This window comes from Arachis ipaensis, chromosome B2, assembly GCF_059453495.1.
Source record: "Arachis ipaensis isolate K30076 ecotype BB chromosome B2, ASM5945349v1, whole genome shotgun sequence".
Classification (NCBI taxonomy): Eukaryota; Viridiplantae; Streptophyta; class Magnoliopsida; order Fabales; family Fabaceae; genus Arachis; species Arachis ipaensis.
In genome coordinates, this window is record NC_142437.1 from 124792611 (window position 1) to 124815212 (window position 22602).

At 38.2% G+C, this 22602-nt stretch overlaps 2 protein-coding genes and 1 pseudogene across 2 annotated transcripts; 2 read left to right on the top strand and 1 right to left on the bottom strand.

The window, feature by feature from the left end:
* Window positions 1-14005: 14005 nt before the first annotated feature.
* On the bottom strand, window positions 14006-14835 carry LOC148575507 (26S proteasome non-ATPase regulatory subunit 12 homolog A-like; annotated as a pseudogene).
* Window positions 14836-16881: 2046 nt separating this feature from the next.
* On the top strand, window positions 16882-17892 carry LOC107626450 (thaumatin-like protein 1b). Its single transcript, XM_016329330.2, has 2 exons — window positions 16882-16936; window positions 17216-17892. Exons 1-2 carry the CDS (start codon window positions 16882-16884, stop codon window positions 17890-17892), a joined length of 732 nt encoding a protein of 243 aa, XP_016184816.1.
* A 1714-nt stretch (window positions 17893-19606) lies between these two features.
* On the top strand, window positions 19607-21772 carry LOC107626451 (thaumatin-like protein 1b). Its single transcript, XM_016329331.3, has 2 exons — window positions 19607-19818; window positions 20886-21772. The coding sequence occupies exons 1-2, from the start codon at window positions 19767-19769 to the stop codon at window positions 21557-21559; spliced, it is 726 nt and encodes a 241-aa protein (XP_016184817.1). The 5' UTR covers window positions 19607-19766; the 3' UTR covers window positions 21560-21772.
* Window positions 21773-22602: the final 830 nt, after the last annotated feature.

Genomic DNA, 22602 nt, shown 5'->3' on the forward strand with positions numbered 1-22602 from the left:
CAATTTCATCCCTCAAAATGATAGAAAATAAAAAAGAATTATCATTCAACGCTCTAACAGATTCCTTCCCTTCTAGACTATGTTTCTCAAATAAGAATTATTTAGATCAAGAAGTTCTCATTTCTTACTGAAGTAAACCTTAAGAAACAAGAGCTAGAGACAAAAAGTGAAAGAACACACGCAGGTAAGCATTTTTATATAAATAGAAAGTCATTAGCAGCGCCTGTTTATTTATTGGGATGGAGTTGGATCCCTTTTCACATTATGCCTCATAATGCAAGAAACAAAAGCACATATCCTAGATGTACGTGTGAATTGAGTTTATGAAAGGAAGGGACAGGTTAGAACATTCCCTTCCCCTCTAAAACCTAAACTAATAAACACACCCTCAAATGTTACAGCACCCTCTGACAAACCCCAATTTGAGGTTTTATCTTGTGTTAATTTCAGGGGTTTTATCAATGATTCCACACACTTTCTATATGAAAATACAAGATTTTGCATTCCTTCCCTAGTTTTGCCTCATGAATGAAAACATGCTTATTTTGCACTAAAATAGATACATTTCTAATCTTCTCTTGATGCCATTCGATGCCGTGACTTGTGTGTTAAGTGGTTTCAGGATATAGAGTAGGAATGGGCCGAAAGAGAGAAGGAAGACAGGTACAAAGGAAGGAAGCATGAGGATTAAGCTTTGGAAATTTCCGCATGGGCGCGTGCGCGCACCTGGCGCGCCCGCGCGGATTGAGCAACGTGAAGCCAAAGCCAAGAGCCAAGTCACGAGCCGGCTTGAGAAGCGGCTAAGCCAGGATCTTCATGGGCGCGCACGCGTACATCACGCCTCCGCGCACATTAAAAGACGTCTCAACGGCGCGTGCGCGTACCTTGCGCGTGCGCGCCGATTTGCAAATATGATTTTTTAAGAAGTCACGTGACTTAGGCGTGGAGGCAGTTAAGGATCCCACTTTTGGAGAAACACCTTGGCGGGAAAAGCTTAAGAAGACCAAAGGAACAAGGGTTAAGGACACTTAGTTAGTTCATTCTTCTAGATCTAGATATTTTGGTGAGAGAGAGAGTTAGTTACACTTTTTGAGGAGAAGAAGAGGGAGATTCCAAGCTTCATTAGGGTTCATCCTCCTCTAATTTCTGAATTTTCAATGATTTTTTGGTGAGATCCACTACAATTCTCACTCCACTTTGTTCATGTCATAGATTTCCTTCTCTAGTTTCAAGTAGTAGATGCAATTGATCAATTCTCATAGATCTAGAATTCACTTTGTAATTTTGGATTTTGTCTCCATTTTCATTGCTACTCTATGAGACTTGTTGTTAGATCTTTGTGTTGCAATACTTTCAATTCGACTTTCCTTCTCATTTTGCTATGACTTTCCTTATTGCTCATCACATGTTTGATAAAATGACAACACTAGCTATGGAGTAGAATTTTCACACTTGGCATAGGGTTTGGTCCTTGGAAGAAGTTGAATAGTTGTATCAATAGTTGATTGAGAATTAGGGATTGCTAGTTGGCTTGGAGTGCACTAAAGCTAGGTTCACATAAGGTGAAGCTAGGACTTGTGACTCAAGTTGATTGCTTTCATTTGACTTCCCTCTATACCTAGGGGTTAACTAAATGGAGCAAGGCTTAATTGTTGTCAACATTGAATGGACTATAAGGATAGAATTTCTAATGCCAACCCTAAGCCAAGTCTTTTGATAATTGATTGTTTGTTTCTCATTGCTTTGCTAAAACCTTCAAAGAATTCCAACAAGGCTTACTAAATCAATAAGAGGCATACTTTGGCAATTCCAAGGGAGAACGACTCGGGAGACAAGTACTCTCGGATATAGATTGTAGATTTGTTTGATGAAGGATTTTGCGTCGGTTTAGACTATACTACGATTGATCATTTGATAATTTCTATACCGGCAAAAAAAATTCATTTGTCAAAATGGCGCCGTTGCCGGGGAGTTTGCTTAGTGTGCCATGTTATTGTTTTGGATTAAGCGTGTATATATGTACATAGTTGCACCTCATTGTAAATTGCTCAATTGACTAACTCCTCATCGTTACAATGAATTCCATTTCCCCTTCATTGCATGACGCGTTCACAACCGAATCCGAGCTTAGCCCCTTTTGATCCGGAAATAGAACGAACTTTGTTTCATATTAGACAAGCTCGGAGGCGGCTAAGATTTGGAAAAGGTGAAGAGGTTTTCACCACCTCAACCACCTTACTAGAAGTGAACATTGAACCGTCACTCAAAGAAGGCATTAATCATACTCCCATCATTCTCACTAACAATTCTTCTTTTGTTTTAGGTACTAATACCATGGACGCTCCAAGGAGAGTTACCATCAAGGAAGCGGGTGCACCGGATTATGTCCTTCAACCCCTTCATGTAACTCACCCCAATTTGAATGCGAATTTTGAGTTGAAGACCGCTTTGATCAATCTCCTACCCAAGTTTCATGGGCTTCCCGCACAAGACCCTATTCGACATCTCAAGGACTTCCACCGCATATGCTCGACTACTAGACGGGAAGGGTCCGATGAAGTTTCTATATGGTTGTTTGCTTTCCCTTTCTCTCTTGAGGACAAGGCCAAGGAATGGTTCTACACTCTTTCTAGTGAAGTTACCTCCGATTGGGACCTACTTAGAAGGGGGTTCTTGGATAAATTCTTACCCCCGGAGAAGATGGATAGGCTAAGGAAGGAAATGTCTTGTATTGTGCAAGGTGAGACGGAACCACTCTATGAGTATTGGGAACGGTTTCGCAAACTACTAGATGCATGCCCTAATCACATGCTCGACACTCAAGTATTGCTTGGATACATATGTCAAGGGATGCGAGAGCAAGATAGAACTCTCTTGGACACTTCTAGCAATGGTTCTTTGTCCAAATATAAAACCGCGGAGGAAGCATGACAACTCATTATTGACTTAGCCGAATCCAATCAACATATGAGGCGAAGAGTCAACCGTCCAAGGACCGTGAACGAGGTATCAACTAGTAGTGAAGCTACCGCTCTAACTCAATCCTTGAATGAGATGACATCCGTTTTGAGGCAACTCCAATTGAACCAACAACAACCACAGCAACCTCAATCATATCAACAACACCCTCCACCATCTCAACAACACAACCAACAATTGGTCCCCCAAAGAGTATGTGGCATTTGCTCTTGCTACTCTCACTACATGGATGAGTGCCCAAACCTTCAAGAAGACAACACTTTGGCGGCCACCCATAATTTCTATGACCGCCCTAATCAAGGGTACTACCAAGGAGGTAATCCTAACCAAGGGCACCCTTATCAAGGAGGAAGCTACAACCAAGGAAGTGGACACAATAATCAAAATTGGAAAGACAATCATCAACAAGGGAATAGGGACAACAACAACAATGGAGGTCAAAGATGGAATAACAACTCGCAAAATTTCTCACAAAACCGACCATACAACTTCCAAAATCAACCATACAACCAACAAAACTCACAAAGAAACTACCAAACATAACAACCACCACATCAAAGACCACCACCCAACCAATCACAAACTCCTCAACTCACATATGCAACTACCCCCTCCAACCAAGACGAAACACTCCGGACCATTATCCAAGGCCAAAAGGAATTACAAAACACACTTGCTTCCGGCCTCACCGGTCTCACCTCTACATTACAAGCTCTTCTTGCACGCATGGACACACCATCGACCCCAACTCCTCAACCCCCAATCCAAAGTGTCATTCCCTCTCAACCTCAACCAAATCCAAAAGGGGGCATCAATGCCATCACCCTTAGATCCGGTACACAACTAAAAGAAAAGGAAGCAAAGGACCCAAGTCCTATCACAACCGCTCAAGAGGAAGAGAGAATAGAGATATAAGAGGTAGTGGAAGAGGAGACACCACAAGCCATAGTTGAGGATGAAGCCCAACCAACAAGGGAGACAACCAAGACCAAAAGAACCTTGGAAGAAGGAATTGCTCAACCACTTCCATTTCCAACACTTGCAAAGAAAGCTAAAAAGCGCATGGAACTCGACCCCAAAATGGTAGAAATGTTCAAGAAAGTTGAGGTAACCATCCCCCTCTTCGATGCCATCCATCAAGTTCCTAGATATGCCAAATTCCTCAAGGATTTATGCATAAACAAGGATAGAATTCTTGAATTGGAAACCATCCCATTGGGGAGTTCTATTTCCGCTTTGATGGGAACATTACCGGAGAAGTGTGATGACCCGGGCCCTTGTATGGTCACTTGCACCGTCAGTGGAGTTCAATTTAGAGATTGTATGTGTGACCTCGGAGCATGTGTTAGCATCATGCCGCTCTCCGTTTATCGGGTATTGAACTTGCCCCCACTAAAAAGGTCGACGGCAAGATTTGTCCTAGCGGATAAAAGCATAATAACCGTAGCGGGTGTTGCGGAAGATGTATTGGTGAATATAAAAGGGTTGGTGTTTCCGATTGACTTCTATGTCCTTGAAATGCCGTCAAGCGAAACCGAGAGAGCATCCTCTATCCTACTTGGAAGGCCCTTCTTGAGAACTTCTAGATTTAAGCTTGATGCTTATTCGGGGAACTACTCATTTGAAATAGATGGAAGAATTGTAAGCTTTAGCCTAGAAGAAGCAATGAAGCATCCACCGGAGAACCACTCTCTATTTTGGTGTGACCCAATCGATAACATAGTAGCCGAAGTGCATCTTGCAAGACTAGATGAGAAGTGCATGGTCAAAGAAGCAAATGAAGAGTCAAGCGAACTAAATACCACACATCATACAAGCCATCCGGAGACTCAAACTTCAAGGAATGACAAGAAGATGGAATTGAAGCCACTACCACCTCACTTAAGGTATTCATACCTTGATGAAGCCCAAAAGCTACCCGTGATAATTGCACAAGAGTTAACTCCTCAACAAGAAGAAAAATTGCTGAATGTATTGAGGAAAAACAAAAGGGCAATTGGGTGGAGTTTGGCGGATCTAGTGGGAATAAGCCCCCAAGTATGCGAGCACCGCATATTTCTTGAAGAAGGAGCAAGACCGGTCCGACAACCTCAAAGGAGACTTAACCCAACCATTCTTGAGGTGGTAAAGAAAGAAGTCACTAAGCTACTTGAAGCGGACATCATCTATCCTATCTCGGATAGTGAATGGGTAAGCCCGGTCCAAGTAGTGCCAAAGAAGTCCGGAGTGACAACAATCAAAAACGAAAGTGGTGAACTCATAGCAACAAGAGTGCAGAATTCTTGGAGAGTATGCATAGACTACCGAAGATTGAATTCGGCCACAAGAAAAGATCATTTTCCACTACCATTTATCGATCAAATGCTTGATCGGTTAGCCGGTAAATCATACTATTGTTTTCTTGATGGCTACTCCGGATACTTCCAAATTCATATTGCTCTAGAAGACCAAGAAAAAACCACATTTACTTGCCCCTTTGGAACGTACGCCTACAAGCGTATGCCATTTGGCCTATGCAATGCACCGGCAACGTTTCAAAGATGCATGATGAGCTTATTTGCGGACTTTCTAGAGCAATCGATGGAAGTTTTCATGGATGATTTTAGTGTGTATGGTGAGTCATTTGAGCATTGCCTAGGTAACCTTGAAAAAGTCTTAGAAAGATGCACCAAAACAAACCTTGTCTTAAATTTTGAAAAATGTCATTTCATGGTCAAACAAGGCATTGTTTTGGGACACATAGTATCAAAGGAAGGCATCTCCGTAGATCCGGCAAAGATAAATGTCATATCCAGTTTACCTTACCCCTCCTCCGAGAGGGAAGTCCGTTCTTTTCTTGGACATGCAGGATTCTACCGGAGATTCATCAAGGACTTTAGCAAGGTGGCCTTACCTCTCTCTCGATTACTTCAAAAAGACACCGAATTTGAGATGAGCAAGGAATGTATGGAAGCATATGACACACTCAAGGTAGCATTGACACAAGCCCCTATTGTACGAGGACCCAATTGGACTCAACCCTTTGAAATCATGTGTGATGCTTCGAATTATGCGATAGGAGCCGCGTTAGCACAACGCGAGGGTAAGACTCCCTATGTCATAGCTTATGCTTCCAAAACATTAGACGGAGCCCAATCCAACTACACTACTAGCGAAAAGGAACTCTTAGCTATTGTTTTTGCTTTGGACAAGTTCCGAGCCTATCTTCTTGGTTCCAAGGTAGTAGTGTACTCGGATCACGCGGCACTAAAGTACTTGTTGGCAAAAAAGGAATCAAAACCGAGATTAATTCGTTGGGTACTCTTATTACAAGAATTTGACTTGGAAATCAAAGATAGGAGCGGTTCCTAAAACCTAGTGGCGGACCATTTAAGTTGCCTCGAACACACAAAAGGCGACACCACTCCTATCAATGATTCCTTTCCTTTAGATGCCTTGCATGCAATCTCGGAAGTGGTTCCTTGGTATGCCCCAATAGCAAACTATTTGGTTTCACGCACTTTCCCTCCCAATCTCAACAAACACAAAAAGGATAAGCTGAAAAGCGAATCCAAATACTATATTTGGGATGATCCCTATTTGTGGAGGTGTGGAGCGGACCAAATAGTGCGACGGTGCATACCTCAAACCGAATTCCAAGCAATCTTGGACGCTTGCCATGCTTCCGAAGGAGGTGGTCACTACGGGCCCCAAAGAACGGCAAGAAAAATCCTTGATTGTGGATTTTGGTGGCCAACTCTTCTCAAAGATGCTTCCCTCTATTGCAAATCTTGTCCCCAATGTATTAGGTTTGGAGATATTTCCAAGAAGGACGAAATTCCCCAACAAAATATGCTTTTTGCGAAATCTTTGACGTATGGGGAATCGACTTCATGGGACCATTTCCAAATTCCAATGGCTTTCTCTACATCTTGCTAGCCGTCGATTATGTGTCAAAATGGGTGGAGGCAATCCCCACCCGAACGGATGACGCTAATGTTGTGCATTCTTTTGTGAGGAACAATATCATTTGTCGCTTTAGCGCCCCAAGAGCAATCATAAGTGACCAAGGATCCCACTTTTGCAACAAAAGAATAGATGGCCTCATGAGAAAATATGGCATCATCCACAAAGTCGCCACGGCTTACCACCCTCAGACAAACGGCCAAGCCGAAGTCTCTAACCGGGAAATCAAGCATGTGTTGGAAAGGATTGTAAAGCCGAATAGGAAAGATTGGAGCACTAAACTCTCCGATGCACTGTGGGCCTATCGAACGGCTTACAAGACACCCATTGGCATGAGCCCCTTCCGGCTTGTATATGGTAAAGCATGTCACTTACCGGTGGAGATTGAACACAAAGCTTATTGGGCCGTAAAGGAGTGTAATATGAGCTTGGATGGAGCCGGAGTAGAGAGAAAGCTTCAATTGGCAAAATTAGAATGTATGAGATTGGAAGCTTACGACAACTCCAGACTTTATAAGGAAAAGTTGAAAGCCATCCATGACAAGAACATTAGGAGAAGAGAATTCGGACCCGGTGACCTAGTCCTTCTCTACAATTCAAGGTTGAGATTACTACCCGGAAAGCTTAGATCAAGGTGGGATGGGCCCTACCAAGTGGAGAAAGTAGAACCTTATGGAGTCTACCACTTGCGCCACCCATCAAGCCCGGACATCTTCAAGGTAAACAGGCACCGTCTCAAATTGTATCATGGTGAGCAAAGGAAGAACGCCAAGGAAGTTGAAGTGTTCCTCTTGAAGGATGCAACTCTTGAATAAACACTATAAGCTACTGAAAGTCCAACTTAAGGACGTTAAACAAAAGTGCTAGGTGGGAGACACCCCACCATGGTAAGATCTTCCTTTGAGACTTGTACATAGACACTTGAGTTCATGTTTGTACATAGACACCCCCCTTCATTTGTTGACTTCATTTGCTATAGTGCTTAAATGGCTGTATGGGGGGGGGGTTTGAAATGTTGAAAATGGTGTAACCACTTGAAAATTTAGGAAAAAAAAAAAAAAAACCACCCCTATGCGCGTCCGCGCACATGAGCGAAATCTGCCAATCGACGCGCAAGCGCACTGTGCGCGTCCGCGCCGATTGCCTTGTTTCCCCCCTAGTACATTTTACAGAGAGTTAAGCCATTCTCAAGCCTACACTAAGCCACCAGCCCAGCACCTTTGCCGCGTGCGCGCACCTGGCGCGCACGCGTCCATACAAAGCGAGCACGGAATGCGTGCGCGCGCCACAGCCGCGCACGCGCCCTTTCATTCTGCACTCCTCTCTGGGCCATTTCACAGAGAGTTGAGCCCCCTCCAGGCCCCTCTCATGCCTGGGGCACAACCACGTGGACGCGTACGCGCACTGTGCGCGCGCGCGCCAACACACGCTAAAGCAATCTCTGGTACTTCGTCCAGAGAGTTATGCCACCCCTGTGCCTCTCATGTGCCCCCAGCCCAAGCGCATGGGCGCGCACGCGACATGTGCGCGCGCGCGCGCCCCTAGTCACCTTACTCCCTGCGCGAGCGCGCACCGCGCGCGCACGCGCCGGTGATCGACGCCACCTTTAAGAAGGGCACACTCACCCCTTCATTCTCATTTCACTGCTCTTCTTCTCCCATATCCTTCTCCATCTCACAAGGTATTATACTAGGCTCCCTCTTAGTCCATTAATCTCTTGTAGTTCTTATTCATTTAGTTGCACCATCTTTTAGGTAGCTTCCTTCTTCTTTTCTTTCTCTCTTCCTCCTTTCTCTAGTTACTTCCTTCTTTCTTCTTTGTTCTTCATGAGCACTTAGGCCCCAAAATCACTTACATGAATAGATGAATGGTGTTGCTTAATTTTCTTGCAATCAATATGCACTATAATCATTAATAATGGATTGTGGAAAGTTACATTGCTCTCATTTTCACACAATCACATACTACTTGAAGGATGCACACCAAGTGTTCGATGAAAGGCACACTTGAATTTTGCACTCATTGTGACTACCTTGCCTCTCACCAATCACTTTTGAGTGCACCCCCACTTTCCACAAACCATTCTTTCCATTCTCTTGGCTTGCCTCCCATTTATGGTCCCTAAGGGTGTATGCTTCTCATGCCTCTTACTTGCATGCTTAAACTACCCTTGCACTACATGAAAATAATTTGCCTTGCTCTTCACACATTATCTTAGTTACATGTTGCAGCTGTCATGTAACAAAGATACCCATATTTTATGGCATAACTTTTCATTACATAGAGCTCATGTACCTCCACTTCTTTGAGTTTGATGTTTTCCCTTTCTTGCTTCCACAGGATGGTCATCAGAAAGGACAACAGGAAAGGCCCCAAGAAGCCAGCTTCCAATAAAGCACGCCAAGAACTAACGGCCAGGCCCCTCCTGAAGAAGACCAAGGGCCCCGTTGACGTTCTCGAGAAGGACAACCCTCCAAAGGATTCAAACAAGTTTCCCAACCGCTACTGCGAACTTGTTTACTCCAGAATTATTGAAAGAAATTACCATCCGGAACCCCTCCTAGTCTTACCGGCTCACCTCAGTCCGATTGTGATGCCACACATTGACCGGAGGCATTGGAGGTTCCTCTTGAGGCAACCAACGGAGGCCAATCTCTCTTGGGTGGTAGAATTCTACTCCAACTTCCACTCACCTCATCTCACATCAATATTTGTGCGCCGAAAACAAGTGTCGGTCACAGTGGAAACCATCCGAGAAGTCCTTGGGATTGCACCATCCACGGATGCATATGACGCCTACCAAGAAGTCTTGGCTACATGCGTTGACCGCGCATTCGATTGGAGCGCGATCCTCCGCGTCATTGCTTTACCCGACGCATATTGGATTCGGGGGACCATAAAGCGAAGACCCAAGGGTTTAGATGTCCGCCACCTCACTCAAGAAGCCACGGCATGGGCCCAAATTCTAGCTCACTACGTGCTCCCAAGCACACATGGGTCATCCATCACCGCCGAGCTTGCCTTATTGATATGGTGCATCTTGACCGAGAAACCGGTCGACGTTCCGCATGCCATCCGCCAATCCATGGGGCGCATTCATGCCAAGGGAAATCTACCATTCCCCGCTTTAGTGACGGCATTAGTTGCGAAAGCCGGCGTCAACCGGGAGACTAAAGATAGGCGAACCTCAATACCGGTCGATGGTGATATCATTCTGACCAAGAGATGCCTCAAGCCTCCGGAAGTCACCAAGGACATTGAACTACCCACACCAACTGGCCACGCCACCACTTCATCTACATCACAAAAATCGGCCGCCCAACGCCTTGAAGACCTTCACCACAAATTAGACCGCTATGAGAGGCGTAACCAACGCCGCTATGCTCATGTGAAGAAGCTTCTAAGCATACTCACCCCTCCTATGGAGGAACCCGATATCTCCACCTCCACCGCAACTTCAAGCGGAGATAGCAATGGCGTTGGAGATATGGCACACTCGGAGCTCCACCACCCACTGCGCCTAACCTCTAGCACGAAGGACCGTGCTAAGTTTTAAGTGTGGGGAGGTCGGCCGACCGATCTCCGTAGGTAACATCTGAATAAATCTGAATAAATTAGAATAGGTTGCATGATTAGGTTTTAGTTAGCACCATTCGCATGATAAGTCTGCTTGGTTGGAACAATGAAATTCTCTCTTAGGAAACCAACACTTTGGGGCAACCATGGCATTGCAAATTTTAAATGCTTTGATGCCAAAGTTGCATGAAGAATTATATTTTGGAACATGGTTTTGAGCTAAGAACACAAGCTTGTGAGATTTGAGCCTAATGGTGTGGTTACATCTTATAACCACTTATTTTTCCTTCTTGTGTGCATTATTCTCCTTCTATGATTGTGATCTTTGATTTGTTTGACTCTTTATGTCCATTATTTGGTATATTCATGCATTTATATGATTGAGGCCATCATTTCATTAGCTCACTCACCCAAACGGCCTTACCTTCTATCTTCCTTTGTTAGCCAAACTTGAGCCTACGATTAACCCACTTTGTTCTTAATTTAGCACATTACAAGCCTTAAAGCGGAAAACAATAAAAGTCCTTATTTGGATCTTTGATTAGCTTAGGCTAGTGTGTGTGAGTATCATTCAAGTGTGGGAACCTTGGGGCATTGGGTGGATAAAAGGGTATTTTGTATTATTATCGAAATATTGGGAATTGGGTACATACTCATGAATTGATCAAATGTAAAACCTTACGCATTGACGCTCTTGTATATAAAAAAAAATTGAGAAAAACAAAAGAACAAAAGAAAAAAAAAGAACAATATGGAAAAGAAAAGAAAAATAGAAAAAGAAAAAAAATAATAATAAAAAGGGGACAAAATGCCCCAAAGTGAAGCTCAAGAGGAATCAATGCATAAGTATTGTGAAACGAAAAGAAAATGCATGAGTATGTGGAAAAGTGAGGAATGGGTAGTTAGGATAGTACTTAATTGTATAGGTCATTATATAGGTTAGGTGGGAAAGTTTAAGTTAATCAAAGATTCAAATCCTAAGTCCACTAGCCATATATGACCCTACCTTGACCCTAACCCCATTACAACCTAAGGAAAAGACCTCATGATAATTGTATGCATGCATTGAATAATTGTTGATTGTTAGATGAAAAACAATTCTTGGAAAGCATGATTAGGAGAGAATTGAGAGAATAAACCCTAAACACCGAGTGATTAGAGTGCAAACACTTCCGGTGAGGGTTCGATGCTCAATCCTTTAATTCCCGGCTCTCGCGAGCATTCCTCATGCAAGGTTGCGCATATTGCATTTGATGCTTAGAACGTGGCAAGTCCTATGCTTTGGCCACCATCGTACCCCATGTGCTCGCATATGTCCTAAGAAGGCTAATTTGTTCCCAACCAAGTGGATAGTAGCACTAGTCATAGTTGCATGCATGTAAGTAGGTTGCACTTCATGAGTCTTATACTTTTGTGATCCCTCGGTCTTCTGTGTTTCTTTGCATTTCTCTAAGCATGAGGACATGCTAGAATCTAAGTGTGGGGAGGTTGACAAACCCCAATTTGAGGGTTTATCTTGTGTTAATTTCAGGGGTTTTATCAATGATTCCACACACTTTCTATATGAAAATACAAGATTTTGCATTCCTTCCTTAGTTTTGCCTCATGAATGAAAACATGCTTATTTTGCACTAAAATAAATACATTTCTAATCTTCTCTTGATGCCATTCGATGCCGTGACTTGTGTGTTAAGTGGTTTCAGGATATAGAGTAGGAATGGGCCGAAAGAGAGAAGGAAGACAGGTACAAAGGAAGGAAGCATGAGGATTAAGCTTTGGAAATTTCCGCATGGGCGCGTGCGCGCACCTGGCGCGCCCGCGCGGATTGAGCAACGTGAAGCCAAAGCCAAGAGCCAAGTCACGAGCCGGCTTGAGAAGCGGCTAAGCCAGGATCTTCATGGGCGCGCACGCGTACATCACGCCTCCGCGCACATTAAAAGACGTCTCAACGGCGCGTGCGCGTACCTTGCGCGTGCGCGCCGATTTGCAAATATGATTTTTTAAGAAGTCACGTGACTTAGGCGTGGAGGCAGTTAAGGATCCCACTTTTGGAGAAACACCTTGGCGGGAAAAGCTTAAGAAGACCAAAGGAACAAGGGTTAAGGACACTTAGTTAGTTCATTCTTCTAGATCTAGATATTTTGGTGAGAGAGAGAGTTAGTTACACTTTTTGAGGAGAAGAAGAGGGAGATTCCAAGCTTCATTAGGGTTCATCCTCCTCTAATTTCTGAATTTTCAATGACTTTTTGGTGAGATCCACTACAATTCTCACTCCACTTTGTTCATGTCATAGATTTCCTTCTCTAGTTTCAAGTAGTAGATGCAATTGATCAATTCTCATAGATCTAGAATTCACTTTGTAATTTTGGATTTTGTCTCCATTTTCATTGCTACTCTATGAGACTTGTTGTTAGATCTTTGTGTTGCAATACTTTCAATTTGACTTTCCTTCTCATTTTGCTATGACTTTCCTTATTGCTCATCACATGTTTGATAAAATGACAACACTAGCTATGGAGTAGAATTTTCACACTTGGCATAGGGTTTGGTCCTTGGAAGAAGTTGAATAGTTGTATCAATAGTTGATTGAGAATTAGGGATTGCTAGTTGGCTTGGAGTGCACTAAAGCTAGGTTCACATAAGGTGAAGCTAGGACTTGTGACTCAAGTTGATTGCTTTCATTTGACTTCCCTCTATACCTAGGGGTTAACTAAATGGAGCAAGGCTTAATTGTTGTCAACATTGAATGGACTATAAGGATAGAATTTCTAATGCCAACCCTAAGCCAAGTCTTTTGATAATTGATTGTTTGTTTCTCATTGCTTTGCTAAAACCTTCAAAGAATTCCAACAAGGCTTACTAAATCAATAAGAGGCATACTTTGGCAATTCCAAGGGAGAACGACTCGGGAGACAAGTACTCTCGGATATAGATTGTAGATTTGTTTGATGAAGGATTTTGCGTCGGTTTAGACTATACTACGATTGATCATTTGATAATTTCTATACCGGCAAAAAAAATTCATTTGTCACCCTCCCCCATCCCTCAAGAAAAAATACAGCAGAGCACTTTGAATATCTATGTGATGTTAAATATATAACTGTACAATCAAACAAAATGGAAATAAACGATAGAGTCGTAAGGGTCAGCAACAATATTTGTTACTAAACCTGATAGAAACAAGTTTGGTTTAGTTTACAAGAGGAGAGTTAAGTAGTCTACTTGCTGGTTTTAGTTCCTAATTGCTGTTAATTGGTTATCTGTTTGTTCCCTTTGAGATGCACTAGCAGGCATGAGGGAAATAGTCTTAGTCCTAGCTGCTGCCTATAAATACTAGTTGATTAGTTAGTTTTAGTTTTGGTCATTCTATTAGATCAGTTAGAACTACCGATTCTATTACTACCTGATCCTATCAAAACCACATCAAAATTCAAAACATCACCCAGTAACAAATTTCTATTTAGATTGAACAAGCTAAGCAACATAACGGAAAGTATTGATTAATTTACCGAATCATTAATTCGTAACAGATCCACTTCAACTCTGGTAGAGATGGTATATCAGCAGGAGCTTCTTCAACAACACTATCACCTTCTTTAGGTTTTTTCTTTTCCTTTGAAGCATCAGCATCAAATACTCTCGTACTAATTTTTCTTGAAAGTATTTGTGCACGAACATAATCTTGACGGTCTAGGCACAAACAAACCTGCACAATTTAATGCAAGAAATTCCTTATCCACAACTAAAATGCAACATCAAATTATGGCAGATGTCATCTCTAAAGGAAAGAGAATGAAGATGTCATCTCTAAAGGAAAGAGAATGATGTCTAGAACTTGTTCAAGAATGAAAGCAATTTTCTCGGTTTTTGCCATGGCACCAAAAGTTTTCACCTGTTATGAAGAACCATTTACACGAGTCAATTGACTACTAATTGCATAATCAAAACCATCACAACATTCAGTATCCACACCAACCGCAACTTCTTGCATCAAATCAGCAGCTTCAGCTATAAGCCCTTATTCCTCCTTAATCTTGGCAAGTTTCTTGACCAATCGAGCTGTCTCAATCTCAACATATATCTAATAAATGATACAAATGTCATATGTACATATCACTCAAGCTCAAGAACATAAGTTAATAAGAAGGAAAACTGTGAAAACATCACAAGCTCACCTTCCTTGCAGATACACTGTTCAAGGTTTTGATGAGTTCTATATGTGTTTCAATATCTGGTGTTTCATCAATAATCACTTGTTTTCATTCCAGCTGTTGCAGTGCAAGAAAGACCCACAAATTGGAAGTGCAGGGCGACACAGCGGCACCAATGCGTCATTAGCGAATTGAATTTTGCTTTCACTGTCTTTTGTTTTGTGTTCTTGGCAAGAACAAAAAAAAGTGTAAATTGAAACCAAATAAAAAAGAAAAAGGGATGGATTTGGAACCAAATAATAGAGAAAGAAATCTGAACCAAGTTAAATAAAGGCATAATCTCAACCAAGTGGCACATGAGTAGCGAGCAGATCTGGGACAGAAGCATCGTTTGGAATGCATAAGTGGGCGCTTCTTCTCTTGTGATGGGCAGAAGGAGAAGGAGAAGGAGAAGGAGAAGAAGGAGAAGGAGAAGACTTTGCGATGGGCGCTGGTAGAGCTGATGGAGGTTGGAGGCGACGCTGGCAGGACGCTCATGCACAGCTTAGAGGAGACGGCGAGTGGACCTGGTAGAGCAGAGGAAGTAGAGGAGCAAGGCGTACAGAGAACGCCGTTGAGAGATCTTGAGACCGCAACAAAGATAATGATGGAAGAGAGAGAGAGAGAGAGAATTCTGGTAATTGTTAGAGTAAACACAGGTGAGATTGAGATTTAGGAAAAGAAAAGGCGAAGTTACGAGAAAAATAAAATGAATTGTAGCTTTCTCTAAAATGGCTGCGTTAACCGCTACTAAATTGGTAGATAGCGGCTGATTTTAAAAACCGCATCTAAAATGGCGCTGCTATCTGTCACCTATCTTGTAGTGTATGTATACGTATTATTATTATCCACTGGTATAAATATAAATAATATAATTACAGGGATTGTGAACCTTATTATTACTTATTTAGCATATGTGGCTTTCAACGTATGAACATAAGACATGAATTAATCAACAAGAACCGAATCAAAGGCATATTCCAGTTGAGTAAACTTAAAAGGAAAATGTGTTATTAACACTGTACATATATCAGCATAATATTTTCCTTTTGGCGTATAATTAACAATAATTAAGAAAAAGATCCTTTAGTTTAATATATATATATATATATATATATATATATATATATATATATTTTAGCAATTATTTGTTGGGATTATTGTATGCATGTTAAGTATTGGAAGTATTATATTATATATATTGGGCATATATGAAATTGTAAAGTTGAATTTATTGGCAAGATCTACTAGCTATTTCGCTAGAACTTAATTTTTTTCCTTAAGAAAAAAATTTGCATTGCCTATCCCCAAATTTCAAAATTCCACGTTAGCTAGGTTTATCCAAAACGAACATTTATATATGTTGATATCTCTACGGATCAATGAAGATGTTTTGAATAAATGTAAGTTATATCACTTATTAGTTTGCATAAAGTAACATAATGTTAGGACGACAAAAAAAATATTCAATTTAAACGGCTTAAATTTATTTTATTTAATATTTATTTATTGTTTAATGTATTCAATAAAATTAAAAGTTGTAAAATTGGACAGTTTTTATTAAATTTTTTTATCAAATATTTTCATAAAGAGAATGTTTTTCATGATACATTATTATTGGGTAAAGACCATATCTAAATCATATCATCAATGTCGATGAGGTTACTATATATATTCATTATAATTAAGGCAAGGTGATGAAAGTACATCGATCTGATCTCAATAAGATAAACTTGAATTGATAAACAAAAGTTACATAAATAATTATATTTTTAATAGTTTCAATCTTATATCACTAATAATTATTATGCAATTCATCAATGCATATATAGTTGAAGGTTAATCTTATAAAAAAAATACGAAAATATTTGATAATCAAACTAAAAATAGTTATAAATTTATCTTATTTAGTATTTATTAATTAGTGTAACAATTAATAAATGTTAAATAAGATAAGTTCTAATTTTTTTGTCTTTTTAATATTACTGCAAAAAAAATTATTTAAATTTTTTTTATTTAATATTTATTAATTGTAGCGATAATTATTTGTAACAACAATTCATAAATATGAAATAAGATAAATTTAAACTATTTTAACTGATTTTTTTTTCTTCTAAATATTATTATTGTATGTATATATATGCCTCAAAGCATAGCAATGCACAAATACAATCCAATTTCATCATAAACAATGTCAACTATTCGTGTTTCTCTCTCTCTATTTAGCTTTGCATTCCTCCTTTGTGGTATATTTATGTTTTCAACTTTCAACAACATTTTCCATCCTACCTCGTTTAAATTAAATTTCCTTGTGTTTCCTTTATCACATGATGTTCTTTGGATCCAATATTATTTAAGAATCTTTATACATATGTCTCAAATTATATTCATATATACAAGATAAAAAGTTAATAGTGTAGTTATTAAAAGTGTTAACGTTCATATATATAATATCATATTATGGATATAAATATCATAATATATTATTTAATATTTTAATTTCTTTGTTTTCTCTTTGCATGTAGTGGGTCAAGGAGCACAAATTACATTCACAAACAATTGTCCATACACTGTATGGCCAGGAACACAAGCTGGTGCAACTAGTCCTCAACTATCATCAACTGGATTCGAATTAGCATCTGGAGCATCTAACACGCTGGATCTTCCGGCCGGATGGTCCGGAAAATTTTGGGCTAGAATAGGATGCTCTAATAATAACGGAGTATTCTCATGCGCCATCGCAGACTGTGGTAACCACATTGAATGCGGTGGTGCTGGAGAAGCTACTCCAGCATCTCTAATAGAAATTACTACAGGAAATAATAATGGTGCACAGGATTTTTACGATGTTAGTAATGTGGACGGATTTAATGTTCCCTCTTCAATGAGCCCACAAGGTGGCTCCGGTGCTTGTGGCACCGCGAGTTGTCCTGCTAATATTAATGCTGCTTGTCCGACTGAATTGCAATTTAAAGGATCTGATGGAAGTGTTGTCGGTTGTAAGAGTGCTTGTGTGGCTTTTAATACACCTGAATATTGTTGCAATGGTGATCATAACACACCACAAACTTGCCCTCCAACAAACTACTCTCAATTCTTCAGCCAACAGTGCCCTAATGCTTATAGCTATGCTTATGATGATAAGAGGGGAACTTTTACTTGCTCAGGAAACCCTAGTTATGTTCTCAAGTTCTGTCCTTGATTTTATGTACATTAGTTTGGGAGGAACGTAACGTATATATATAATTGTGTTGTGACTAATTAAGTTTTTTACTTTTGTTAGAAATAAGAGAAAAGAAAATAGAAAGAAAGAAAAGGAAAAGAATAAAAAATATATAAAGAGAAATCTATGTTTTTTTCTTTCGTATAAAATATAATAAATAGAAATTTAACATTTCTTTAATTATATCATAAAGTGTACTATTTTTTATTTAATAAAAGATGTTAATTTAAGGATGAATTTGAATTATGTTAAAATTAGACTCAATTCAGTTCATTCCTAACTCTAGTTTGGCAACAAAATTATTAAGACTTTTATTTTTGAGAAAATCTCTACATATAAGTGTTTTGCGTTTACAAGCTTTACAAGTTTGAAGAGAACGAAACCCACTAAACGCGCTGTTTATGTTTCGTGCCTCTTTTTCGAGTTTCTTGCCAAATTTGTTGGATCTCCTTCGTGCGTTCTCTCTTTGCTTCATTTTTTTTTTCATGGTTTCTGAAATCAAGCTTTGAAATTGTTTTGAAGATAATGGAACTTCAGAAATACACCCAATGATTACATAAATACACCCAAATGATTACAGAAATACACCTAAACGGTTACAGAAAAGATTACGAAAATACACCCAAACGGTTACAGAAAGGATTACAGAAATACACCCAAAACAGGGAGAGACAGTATATTTCTTTTTGAAATCTTTTAATGTTTTATTAGTTAAGGATGAGGCACATGGTAGAGACAATCTAAAAGAAAAACCTAGAAGAACAGTAAAACAGTACCTTGAATAATATTTCTTCGTTTTTTCTGGTGATTTTTTATGGAGATTTGTATCTTTTCTTCTTGATTTCTTCTACTCTTCGCGAGGAGTTGGAACGTTTCTGCAGAATCGTAGTTTGTTTCGAATGTCCCTTGAATCTTGACGGTTTATGTTTTGATTGAGGAAGAAGAGAAAGAGTGAACGTGTTGTGGAATGGTGATTAAGGCACGTGCATTGGACGTTTGATTCTACAAGAGTGGTATGCGTGTTTTTTTCTTAGACTTGAAGAAACTTGTATAACTTGTAAGCCAAAAAAGCTTGTATGTATAGCAGACCTATTTATTTTTTTATTTTTTATTTTTTATTTTTGGGCATTCTATCATGTGCGGATTAAATATTGGAGTTATTAGGCACATATGCGTGGAAATTTTGAAATTGATGAGTTTATTGGCAAGATTTGTTATTTGTGTGAAATTTCGCGGTGGATTTTTCACCTCAGGTTTAGTAGTTAGATAGCCTAGAAAACATTTACGTGTAACAACGGCAAGTTGAAGAAAAATAATCCATTTATTAACTTATTATTATGCACCATTTTATACGTAGAAAGACTTGGTCAACACATCATAATATATAAATACAGAAGGTGGTTGCTATATAGTGGAATAAGTAATAACTATTTTATCTCCAAATTAACATGATAAGCTTTTTATAAGATAAAAATAAAAAAAGTAAATCAACGAATGAATGCAGATAGATGAAGCAATTTAGATATTTAGAAGATTAACATATCCAATTTCATAATGTTCTTTAATTTGTCTGATCCAGAAAATTATGTTAGAAAACAAGAAAAATCTGCACCGTATATCACGGCATAAGGACATTTCTACATATATATAGCAGCCCCATATGGACCAATTCATTAGAGCCACGGTGTATTAATTACAATCCAATGAAATTGCACCACGTAACCATCAATATCGTTGAACAATCAAACCTCAAACCTTATAAATAGTAATAAGCATTGTATGGCACATTCATCACCATACAACTTAGTTACACCCAATACTATAATTTCTTGATCACTAAGCTAACAACAATAATGGCGATTACTCGTGTTGTTCTCTCCCTAAGCTTTGCATTCTTCCTTTGTGGTATATTTTCATCAAATTCAAACCACCTTAATAGCTTCCATATGTTAATTATCTCCTTTTATTTAATTTACTTTTTATTTTTTCTTGCCGTCATACTAGGAAAACAAAAAAACAATAAGTTTAGACAATTCAAATTTACTTTATTTAATATTTAGTTATTACATGATACATTAAATAAAATTTAAAATAATAAATTTTGCCAGCTTTTAATTTTTACCAAACATTTCCATTTTTCTTATAATTTCTCTAGTTATCACATTTTATTTGAAGTAGTAGTGTCTTATAAGTTATTCCACCTTCATTTTTATATATAGAATAATATTTTTATATCCATGATGTTAATGATGGATAGCAGAATATATGTATATTGTGGCAGACTAGTTAAATAATGGGTTAAATATAATTTTAGTCTCTAAAATTTTTTTTTTGTTTCCAACATTTTTTTGCATACAAAATCGTCTCTAAGATTTAACTTAATTTTAAAATTGTTATTATTTTAGAGACCAAAATCGTACGAAAATGGTGACAAAAGAAGTTGATTATGGACAATTTCGTCTTCTTCTTCCCTTTCTCCTTTATAGGAGTATAAATACTCTCTTTCTCTTATTTTTTTTATTTTATAATTTTTTTGGTTATGGAAACAAAAAAAAATTTCTACCTATATCTTAAAGACAAAAATCGTACTTAATCCTTAAATCATTTATTTATTTATTTTAACTTGAAAGTAGATTACTTATTGAATCCTATATACATACATACAAAATTTATTATATTTTTAAGTTCATCTCACTTTTTCAAAATAATAATTCATTGGACAATCATTTAATTTCTTCTAATAATAATTTCGAATATATATCTTTATAAATATATAACATTATTTCTCATTAATAAGCATGTATATTTAATTTAAAAATATACTATTATTATTATTATTATTATTATTATTATTATTATTATTATTATTATTATTATCAAACCCAATATTGACATTATTGACATTAAATCTCCTATAATATTATTTATTCAGATATATATGAATATTAACATGACATAATTTCTCTTTTCAGTTGCTCATGGAGCTCAAATAACTCTTACAAACAAGTGTTCATACACAGTGTGGCCAGGATCACAAGCCAACGCAAACAGTGCTCAACTATCAACAACCGGTTTTGAATTGCCAAGTGGCCAATCCAAAACAGTTGATGTCCCAGCACCATGGTCCGGGAAGTTTTGGGCTAGAACAGGATGCTCCAACAATAACGGAGTATTCTCTTGTGCTACTGCCGACTGTGGCAACCACGTTGAATGTAGTGGGGCCGGCGAAGCCACACCAGCATCTCTAATGGAATTCACCATTGCATCCAATGGTGGACAAGACTTCTACGATGTTAGCAACGTTGATGGATTCAACGTTCCCTCTTCAATTACCCCACAGGGTGGATCTGGTACTTGCAACGTCGCGAGTTGTCCAGCTAACGTTAATGCTGCTTGTCCGGCCGCATTGCAATTTAAGGGATCTGATGGAAGCGTTATTGGTTGTAAGAGTGCTTGTGTGCAATTTGGCACCCCCGAGTATTGTTGCACCGGCGATCACAACAAACCGGAGACTTGTCCGGCGACAAACTACTCCGAATTCTTTAGCAACCAGTGCCCTAATGCTTATAGCTATGCTTATGATGACAAAAGAGGAACTTTCACTTGTTCAGGAAGCCCTAATTATGCTATCAACTTCTGTCCATGAACTTAAATTAATGCATACATTATATATATATGGCATTAATATTAATTAATCAATAATTTTGCTATGAAAAAATAAGTGCATATATCAATGCATAAATAGATTCATAGCACATGCTATATATATATATGGCATTGTTATAGTGTTTGTCATCAAATGTAATAAAAGATATATAAGTTTTCTTCTTCTATATATATATGATTTTTCAACAGCAAATTTTCCCATATAGCACATAATTTTGTTCTTTTTATTACTCACATAACCACCTATTGCAAATTTACTTATCTCCTCCATATACTACTTTTAGTTTGTTTTTTTTTTTAATTAATAATTACCGGCATATCCAAGGTTGAGGGGGTTTATACTTTATAGTTTAATTAGTAATGTCTCAATTCATAGTTGATTCCAAAAATAAACGACAAGTCGTTAGCGCGGAGTAACCTAAATGAATTATTTTAAATTACTTGGACTATAACATGCATGGTTTAGATATTTGTTCGGGTTTTATTTATTTATAATTGAAATTCTAATACTTTGTGTTCATATTAGCAATATGCAAATTCTTCCAATTTTTTGGTTTCTCAAAAGGAGTCACTTAGATAAATATATCAAAAACGTCTTGTTTTAAAGATGTTTTTTAAAAATTAAAATTTAACACATATAATAAATTAAATTGTATTATTTTTATTAAAATTAGACTGGACAAATCAGTTTAGCAAAAAAATTAATAAATTAAATTTTTAAACCGAAATAAATTAATATTTTTTATAAAAGATTACTACAATATCCCTATTATAAAACATAACTAAAATATTCCTATATATATATATATATATATATATATATATATATATAAAACTTTAAATTCTAACTCTATAACGATAGAGAAGAAAAATGCTAGAATTTAGAATTCTCAAAATTAATATATAGAATAAGAGTATTTTAGTTATTTTATATAATAAGAGTATTATAGTCATTTTTAATAAAAAATAATATTAATTTAGACAAATTCAAAATTTGATTCATTATTTTTCGATCAAATTAAT

Excerpts from the sequence above, each read along its gene's own strand:
- LOC107626450 (XM_016329330.2), top strand. The coding sequence starts at position 16,882 with ATGTCAACTATTCGTGTTTCTCTCTCTCTATTTAGCTTTGCATTCCTC. Across the intron at positions 16,937-17,215 it reads CTTTGCATTCCTCCTTTGTG|TGGGTCAAGGAGCACAAATT; the intron begins GTATATTTATGT and ends CTTTGCATGTAG.
- LOC107626451 (XM_016329331.3), top strand. The coding sequence starts at position 19,767 with ATGGCGATTACTCGTGTTGTTCTCTCCCTAAGCTTTGCATTCTTCCTT. Across the intron at positions 19,819-20,885 it reads CTTTGCATTCTTCCTTTGTG|TTGCTCATGGAGCTCAAATA; the intron begins GTATATTTTCAT and ends TTCTCTTTTCAG.